At 48.7% G+C, this 10000-nt stretch overlaps 1 protein-coding gene across 1 annotated transcript in view; it reads right to left on the bottom strand.

The window, feature by feature from the left end:
• Positions 1-3688, bottom strand: part of dpysl2a (dihydropyrimidinase like 2a) — a 31894-nt gene extending 28206 nt beyond the window's left edge. Inside the window, exon 1 of the mRNA XM_048243879.1 lies at positions 3327-3688. Coding sequence (XP_048099836.1) covers positions 3327-3368 — 42 coding nt within the window. The 5' untranslated portion in view covers positions 3369-3688. The remainder of the gene's footprint in view (positions 1-3326) is intronic.
• Between the last annotated feature and the right edge of the window lie 6312 nt (positions 3689-10000).

Below are 10000 nucleotides of genomic sequence, written 5' to 3'. Positions count from 1 at the left end.
GTGTGTGCGTGTGTGTGTGTGTGTATGTGTGTGTGTGTGTATGTATAATGTATGTGTGTATGTGTGTGTGTGTGTGCGTGTGTGTGTGTGTGTGTGCGTGTGTGTATGTGTGTGTGTGTGTTTGATCTGGCAGCAGTCACCACCCAGGAGCAGTAGAGGAATGCCAGAATCCCAGAGCATTAGAGCTCTACACTACACAACTCACACTTCTATGCTAACATAACCAGTCAACATGATGATGGCCATTATTAGCCTGTGTGTGTGTGTGTGTGTGTGTGTCAAGTGGTTCTGTAGCATGTATAAATGTCAGCCTTCACACAGCATTTGTCCCAGTGGGTGCCATGACAACACTGGAGCTCCAGGCTGTGGCGAGGAGACTGCAGTGATGAAAGCTCACATGTGCTGTTTTAGCTCTAAAATATCCCTGCCTGCCTGCCTGCCTGTCTGTCTGCCTGCCTGTCTGCCTGTCTGTCTGTCTGTCTGCCTGCCTGCCTGTCTGCCTGCCTGTCTGTCTGCCTGTCTGTATGTCTGTCTGTCTGTCTGACTGTCTGCCTGCCTGCCTGTCTGTCTGTCTGTCTGTCTGCCTGCTGTTCTACTTGACCACTTATATTCCTCTCTGATTAGACCTGTGCGGAACACTTTTATACTCAGAATCCTTTCTGTGATTCAGCCCATGTTGTTCTAGAATTAGAACATCAATCTCTGATTTAGTTTACGCGTTCTTAGCACTAGAACGTCCCTCTCTAGTTCAGTGTGTGAGGTTCTAGCCCTAGAATATCTCTCAAATATCTTTTTGTTTGTTTTGTTTTTGTTGTTCTAGTAATGGAACTTCCCTCTCTGGTTGTGTTCATGTCGTTCTAGCATCCCTCTTTGGTTCTGCTCATGTCGTTCTAGCAGTGGAACATCCCTCTCTGGTTCTGCTTATGTCGTTCTAGCACGGAAACGTCCCTCTCGTTCAGCTTGTGTGGATAGGAGTGGTGTGACCTGCTACACGCGTCTGTAGCCACAGATCCTCCAACATGGCAGCTATTGCTTCTACACACACACCTTGCAGAGAGCCCTTTAATCACTGCTAGTGCTTTGGAAGAACAGTGACAGCCCGCTCCAGCACTCCTCCTGCGGCTCCAGAGCATCCAGAGAGAGCTGTGCCTTCCAGCCCACCCAGCTGCTGAGCATTCCTCATACAATCCTCATGCAGTCCTCATGCAGTCCTCACGCAATCCTCACGCAATCCGCATGCATTCCTCATACAATCCTCATGCAGTCCTCACGCAATCCTCACGCAATCCGCATGCAATCCTCATACAATCCGCATGCAATCCTCACGCAATCCGCATGCAATCCTCATACAATCTGCATGCAATCCTCATGCAATCCTCACGCAGTCCTCACGCAATCCTCATGCAGTCGCGTTCTGTTTGGGTTTTGCGAAAGGCTTCTGAAGCACCATGTTGATTGGCTGAGGTAGTTTATGCCGTGTCTGTGTCACTGTGTTTGTTTCCCACTAACAGAATTTACAGAGCCAGACACAAGCTTTTATTTTTTGACTGTTAAACACTGTATTGAGAAGCAATGTAAGGAGCAATGTAAGAAGCAATTTGTTAAATTGGAGGGAATCTGTGAAAGTTTATTAGAATAACAGACCACACCTTTAAGAGCCTGGCACAGGGAAGAGGTGGTACAGAGCGGGCGCAGAGCTAAAAAAAACGGCACAGAGCTGACTAGACTGGTCACGGTACACAGCGGGCACCCAGTGGGCATGGAGCTAGTACAGAGTGGGCACAGGGTTACTACTGGGCTCACAAGCTCGATGGTGTTTTATGCCCCCAACGTCGTCTTCCAGGCAGCGCTGCCACCGTCGACTTAAAGGCACCTTATCCTAAACCTAACCCCAACCCTAACCCTAACCTTAACCCATGCCTAACCATTGCGCCTTCCAGGCAGCGCTGCCTTGAAGAAAACGTTGGGGCAAAACACCAAGAAACGGCTCACTGGGGCGGGCACTATACGGGCACAGAGGTGGCCTGGCACAGAGCGGGCTGAGGGTTTGTCAGCTTCCTCCGGCTGTGGGCAACACTGACAGCTGAATTCGAGAGTAACACACCTCTCTGCTAGAGTCAGGCATGCTTCTAGAATCAGACATAGCCTACACCTCTCTGCTAGAGTCAGACATGCTTCAGCCCTTGGCCACAGACACGCTTCAGTTGCTGAAGAGAGATGCTCTGGTGGGAGCATCCTCTCCTGGGTGCACTCCTGTGTAGGCTAGCCTATATGCTGATCAATATCCCTCTTTGGAGAGGATAGGGCTGTTGAGAAATAAGATTGCAGAGCGTTTTACGGTGCTCATCTTCAGCTCGTTTTCGTTCTGAGCTCACTGGAGCAAAACCTCTCTCGTGCTCGCTGCTATCATCAAAGGACGTGGGATGCATCCATTGACCTACTTTTCAAAAGAGGATTTTCATCCCGCTCCTCCAGAGACGGTTCTCTTCATTTGACATGGTTATCAAACCAGTAGGCTGCCGGGCGGTGGGGGTGGAGATACAGCCTATTGTATGAAAGGGCAACGCTTGCTTTTTGGAAATATTGAAGGGCAAAACAGCATTAAGTCGTTGTAACTGCGCACAAATAAGATTTAAGAAATGTCCAGGAATATCCGGTGGTTGATCTTGAATTAAGATGTGATGAGTGATGAGGCAAACCAGCCCTACCGAATGAAATGGCACAAAGCTAATCGTTCCAGCAGTCATACATGGAACGGGCGGATCAATTGTGCTGCCTCTTAACGACACACCAGTCCACACAACATTGATCCATTAACGAACAAATCAAACGGGCATATTCGTTCACAGTGCAATGTCAAATGACTTTGAGTGAGATTGTGTAACTCGCGATATTGTTCCCTACAGACAAATAGGACACCTCATATATTTAGGCTGGTTATGGTAATGCAATCGTGTATTATAATAAGGAGAGAAAAATCGGCACCTTGCAACACCATTCTATATGCCCGTGTAATGCTTGTTGAATAGCCTCGGGGTCGCATTATACACATTTGGGTTTAATTAGTGCTGAAATGTGCGACCCAAGTGACACTGTTCTGTAGACATCGTTTAGCTGGCGTCGTGCAAAATCAAACGTCTAGTTGACATGAAGTGAATTAGAAGCAGACTGCGACGTTGTAGCACTATCTCTGCTCTTTGAGGTTAATCCTCTCGCTTGGCATTCGGCAGCACTGATTGTAGGTTGACGTTACACCGCGCGCGTCCGACTGACAGTCGATAGATTTTTTTTCCCCCTAGGAAAAAAGAGAACAACTATCTCCTTACCGTGATGCGGGGGATGTTTTTCTTGCCCTGGTACCCGGACATCTTGCTGGTAGATAGTGTTCGTCACCTCTCAGGCGTTAGCCACAAACCGCTAGCTACGGGAAGAATTGATGCTGAGAGCCTCCGCTGCTAGAGAATAGACGACGCCCAGCGAACGTGACACCCGTTGTCTCTCAACCCTAAAGAACAGCGACAGGCTGGTGGCAGTAACGCTTCGCTTCCACCGAGTAGGTTAAAACTGGCTGCTTTGGAGAAAAATAAATTGCTCGTCTCAGTGACAGCCTTCCCTCACGTTTCAGCGCTGCGCGAGCCAATTTAGACAGTCGCCGACAGGGAAAGATTTCAGGGCCACCGTACATGCGCAGTGCCCCGCCCAGCTCAATAGACGGCCACCCGGCTACATTCATTTTATTATAGGCTACAGCGAGCTGGTAGTGTTCTTATGCACTATTTTTATTGCACTTTTACATTTTGGTGTTTTTTATGGTGCTTTTTAGAACCATTCTCATTATTTGGACACAATGATTCCACCGGCTGATTGGTTGGTACTTACCCTGCAGGCAAGCGCAGCCGAGATCACAAAGGCATGCATTAAACATGCTTTATTAATGAACAATATGCCACTAATAAGGGGCCATGCACCGCCGATGTGACAGGAATCCAGTTGCACAGTTAGCAATTTAGTATTTTAGTGTTCTAATAGCCTATATTTTATAAGCGTTTGGTGACTGGATTGGAATACTCAGCCCATTTGGGTAGCAATATTCACCACTGCAGGAATGGTTTGTATGTAGGTTACTACATAGGCTACAAGTATTGCTGAGATTATATCTTCATTGGTAACAGATTGACAGCTTTGCTTAAAGTGCAGCAAGGTCTGAATGTTCTGTTCCTGAAATTCAGAAATGTCTGAATATACAACCTGAGAGGAGGTGTATGAATGTGCTCTGACTGCTACCCAGTGTTGTTGTGGTCAGACTGAGCTGGAGAGGTCTCTCCTCTCCTCCACCCCCTCACCCAACTCCCACTGGCCACTCACATTAGCCAGGCATGGTACACATGTCAGGCAGCCTCCTCTCCTCTCCATGCTGCTCCCACCCCCACTGCATGCAATCTCAGAACACCTGCCTGCAGCCAATCACATCCATGGAACACTCAGGCCCCTCCCCCTCAGCATCTGATGTTGCCATGGGAGACCGGCTGGGCTGCCAGGCAGTGGGAGAGAGGCTGCTGTGCTTTGTGTGGCTCCCTCCAAGCGCTGTGACCAGAGTGCAGAAAGTGGCTCTTTGAGGGGGGTGCTGGGAGGGTGGTGCTGGGGCTCTGGGAGGGTGGTGCTGAGAGGATGGTGCTGGGAGGATGGTGCTGGGAGGATGGTGCTGGGGCTCTGGGAGGATGGTGCTGGGAGGGTGGTGCTGGGAGGGTGGTGCTGGGGCTCTGGGAGGATGGTGCTGGGGCTCTGGGAGGATGGTGATGGGAGGGTGGTGCTGGGGCTCTGGGAGGATGGTGCTGGGGCTCTGGGAGGATGGTGCTGGGAGGGTGGTGCTGGGGCTCTGGGAGGATGGTGCTGGGGCTCTGGGAGGATGGTGCTGGGAGGGGCTCTGGGAGGATGGTGCTGGGGCTCTGGGAGGGTGGTGCTGGGGCTCTGGGAGGATGGTGCTGGGAGGGTGGTGCTGGGAGGATGGTGCTGGGGCTCTGGGAGGATGGTGCTGGGAGGATGGTGCTGGGGCTCTGGGAGGGTGGCTCTGGGAGGATGGTGCTGGGGCTCTGGGAGGATGGTGCTGGGGGCTCTGGGAGGGTGGCTCTGGGAGGATGGTGCTGGGGCTCTGGGAGGGTGGCTCTGGGAGGATGGTGCTGGGGCTCTGGGAGGATGGTGCTGGGAGGATGGTGCTGGGGCTCTGGGAGGATGGTGCTGGGGCTCTGGGGATGGTGCTGGGAGGATGGTGCTGGGGCTCTGGGAGGATGGTGCTGGTGCTCTGGGAGGATGGTGCTGGGGCTCTGGGAGGGTGGCTCTGGGAGGATGGTGCTGGGGCTCTGGGAGGGTGGCTCTGGGAGGATGGTGCTGGGGCTCTTTGAGGGTGGCTCTGGGAGGATGGTGCTGGGGCTCTGGGAGGGTGGCTCTGGGAGGATGGTGCTGGGGCTCTCAGTAGTAGCACAGCGGCCGAGAGGCCCAGTATGCAGCATCGGGGCAGGGGGTCTGGAGAAGGGTTAAGTCTGGGCACCTTTATCAAATGAGTGTGTGCATCATAACAAGCCAAAGACACAGTGTGACTGTTGGCAACACACACACACACACAAACTGAACCCATCTTACTAATGTAATGTGATTTATGTGAATGTGATCGAGACACCGTGTTAAACCAGGACACTGAAATAAAGAACAAAAAATATGAAAGAAAATAAATGGCGATATAAATACTGGATCATGTACTGTATGCCCAAGATTTCTTCCTGTAGATGTTTCCCCCTCTTGGCTCCAACACAGATCCCCCTGCACCCTGACATGTTATAGTGAGAGTGAACAGTACCCAGTATAGCCATCGGGAGGCAGTGGCGAGTAGACTCTCTGGGTGGGAGAGGTCTGAGCTGGTTACATGAGCTCAGATGACATCAGGCCCAGATCTGGCCCAGCGGTCAGCAGGTGTTGGAGTGGGCCTAATAGTCCTCCTATATTCAGCAGGTGTTGGAGTGGGTCTAATAGTCCTCCTATTCAGCTCAGTCAGCAGGTGTTGGAGTGGGCCTATTAGTCCTCCTATTCAGCAGGTGTTGGAGTGGGCCTATTAGTCCTCCTATTCAGCAGGTGTTGGAGTGGGCCTAATAGTCCTCCCCTAATAGTCCTCCTATTCAGCAGGTGTTGGAGTGGGCCTGTGGGATAAATTTTATATGTCTCTCATTGAATGTTTAGTATACCTTACATACATGTAGTGAAATCTAATTGTCATCTCCTTACTCTGACCCTTGTGTTTTCGGAAACTCCTGTGTTAGAATGTTTAGTTAAATTAACCCTTGTGTCAGCGAATTGTGGGTAACCCTCAGGATGGGGGGTCATAAACATTTCTTATCTTTGTCAAAACACCAGATGGTTAAGTGGGGTTGTAAACATTTCTTATCTCTGTTAAAATACCAGATGGTTAAGTGATTAATGGAGGGTGACAACTTGTGATTTTCCATGGGTGTGGGGTAAGGTATAAGAGTTGGCTTCACCCACAGATGTGTGGGCTTGTTACTTTGACATTTCATGTGGGTAACATGCTCCCGGCGTCGTGAATAAAGCTGCAGTCTCACACCAGTTGTCTTGGATTAATTTTGACCACAGGCCTAATAGTCCTCCTATTCAGCAGGTGTTGGAGTGGGCCTAATGGTCCTCCTATTCAGCTTAGTCATGTGCAGTCGAGCCCACTGTGAACTCATATCATTGGAGACAAACATTCACTTAGGCTGACATACACACACCACACACAGAGAGAGAGAGACAACAGGGCCAGATTGCCATTTAGATTATTGTACCTTTTAATGCAAACAGCATGAGAGGTGCCATCACAGGTATAATAAATAATAATAGCTTATTCATTACACGTCTTACACAGGAAGTCCGAGACCGGATAAAAGCATTAAAAAAAGCTTTGGCTGAATGACATCTGTCTCTGAACACAGAGCGAATTCTGTCCGGTGAGTAGCTAGGACCCAAGAGGAAAATGAAGCGTTGTTGTCCTTGTGAATAGGAGAGGTCGAGAGGAGCCACACTCTGACCCTGTGCTGGGTTCTCAAAACACACTCTCAGGCCTGCCACACCTATGAGCGGTTCTCTGGAGAACAGTTCTCCTGAAGCAGTCCATGCCAGATATCTGCTCTCTCTGATCACCCCCGCCCTTCCCCTCCCCACACCATAACACCAGACTCCTGCGCCTCCTCTCAGACGTCTGAGTGCTCCTCCTGTCTGCTAAATTCAGTCAGTCCTGGGAGATCGATTCAGAGGTTCCTGGGTGTGGTGTGTAGTGTGTGTGCAGTCCAGGAATAGTCTGTGAGGAGTGTGTTAGCAGTGAAGCACAGGAGTGTGTGGAGGCGTTGGTCTGAGGGGCACAGCAGTCTGAAGAATTACAAACAACTTCTGGAGCTCATCTTAATCATCAGACAGACAAACAAACACACAAATAAGCAAACATCACAAGTCAATTATGATTTACACAAAAAAGTTCCATTTTGATGGTGACCTTTTGAACCTTACAGGATATTCACTGCTTTTTATTTATCTAAATTACAAGTCACATCCTCAGACACAAACCAAGGCAGACTGTGTGTAAGACTTGCGTATGTTCACACAATCCCATGTCACTTACCAGTTAGGAAGTTTACTATTAATGAAACTGATTGAAGCCCAGTGTTAAGTCCATGTGGAAAACTCTATAAAAGCTAGATTGCTGCAACACTACTATGCAACTTTGGGCAGCCGTGGCCTACTGGTTAGCGCTTCGGACTTGTAACCGGAGGGTTGCCGGTTCGAACCCCGACCAGCAGGCACGGCTGAAGTGCCCTTGAGCAAGGCACCTAACCCCTCACTGCTCCCCGAGCGCAGCTCACTGCGCCGGGATTAGTGTGTGCTGAGTGTGTTTCACTAATTCATGGATTGGGATAAATGCAGAGACCAAATTTTCCCTCACAGGATCAAAAGAGTATACTTAAACTACGTGCGTAGAAGTACACCTGCACACTATCACTATGCTTTGACTTTGAAAGTGTTGTGATGAGTGCTGCTCTGAGACTGGTGTTGAGTGGACACAGTCTGCTCTGATAGTGGTGTTGAGTGGACGCAGTCTGCTCTGAGATGGATGTTGCACCTACTGGTCACCTGTGGTCCTGCGGTACACAGGACTGGTCAGGGTGAAATCCCTCTACGCTGGACTCTAAACATGATAAGTTACTGCAGAATGAGCAAAATACACTTACACCACTAGCATTGTACTTGGTTCAGTTCTGGGGACATTGTATGTAATCATGAACAAAAAACCCCTGATATTTACATTAGAAGGTAAATTGCAACTTTGCATTTACTGTTTACTAAAATGATTGAAATGATAAAGAAAATGCATTTAGGCACAGATACAAAAAGGTACAGAGATGTCAATTGAAGCGCCTGTATTGAGTCGCTCCAGATGACATCCATTTCATATTTTACATGAGGCGGGATCGTCGTCCTGTTCCATGCAGTTCCCGTGACAACACCACAATAAACCATGCACCAGCAGAGACCCACTGAGGGCCAGGAGTCATGCTTTCCCTGTCCGCAAGTTTACCCATAATCCCACTGTAACAACACACACAGGCACGCACACTCACATGGTATCAGAATCACACACACAAGCGCACAAATACACCACTGCAGTCGCCATGCACCTATGGTGATAACTACACTTTGTCCTTACACTTACACTGTCTCATAGCAGCCCCACAACACACACTCACACAGACATGCACCTATGGTGATAACCACACTATGTCCTTACACTTACAGTCTCATAGCAGTCACACACACACACACACACACACACAGTCCTCCACTCCTCTCCTGTTACAGATTATTTTTCCAGCAGATACAAAATGCATTAGACGTCCGTCCGTCTCAATAAAACTCAAAGGTGCACAGAGTTGTGCGTTATTTCCTTCACAAAAAATGCTGCATGATGAGTGGGAATATGAAGGTGCTATGTGATGGCACTGGTGCTTTGGTGAAGAACTGCTAGCTTCTTGGCGATGCTAAAGATGGGCTAACAGACTCTGCAAAAGGCCTGTGCTAGGCTAACTGTGCTAGGCTAACTGTAGCAGCACACATCAGACTGCTTCTATGTAACACACTACATGCCTAACAGGCTATAATAATCCACCCAGCTGAAGCCGAAGTCGATTCTATAGCTAATCTATCACAATGAACGAGTCTGGATTACACTACACTAGTACACTGAAGGAACGTTGACAGAGCATGTGGTTAGCTAACATGCTGAGTGAACGTCTTGGGAGACTTACCTCAGCATTAACTAACTGACCGTAGGCTCTCATTTAACAGTTTGAGTCCATCTATTCTACTATTACAAAACCCAAATATAAAATCCACCCTCACGGTGCTAGTCCATCCCTGTGTGGCGCACAACAAGTGGCAACAAAGCCCCCTCACATTCACCTGCTCGGCCTGAATCCAAAAGGAAACTCCTAAATATAATAACATCATTTATGTGTAAAACATTTGTTTCCATAGTATCTTTAAACACTGATAGCCATAAATGTGTGAGCAGACAGGAGAGGCGTATGAGGGGGTGAGGCAGTGAGGTGAAGGCAGGAAAAAGATGGGTCATGTGACACCCAAGGTTGCATTTGGATCTTTAATGTCAGTTTACCTTCCCAATATGTGAAAAACAAAAGAAACTACAAAGCTCGATTCATAATAGCCACCATCCGCATTACTGGATAAAAGAAACACAAAGCATTCTGGGTAACTCACGAGGGCCCTGCCCTCCAAGCGAATCCGTCAGTCCTCCTTTCTAAAACACCTTCAAAGGAAAATAAAACACAAACACAATGTTGTGCGTCTTCTTTTCTAATCATCTTCTAATCAAAAATAAAACTACACAGACGATGGTGTGCGTAATGGAGATTCATATCAGGTTTCCTACCCCACAGGCCACCTG

The sequence above is a fragment of the Alosa alosa genome, chromosome 5 (assembly GCF_017589495.1).
Source record: "Alosa alosa isolate M-15738 ecotype Scorff River chromosome 5, AALO_Geno_1.1, whole genome shotgun sequence".
Classification (NCBI taxonomy): Eukaryota; Metazoa; Chordata; class Actinopteri; order Clupeiformes; family Clupeidae; genus Alosa; species Alosa alosa.
This window is presented reverse-complemented; position numbering and strand designations above follow the sequence as displayed.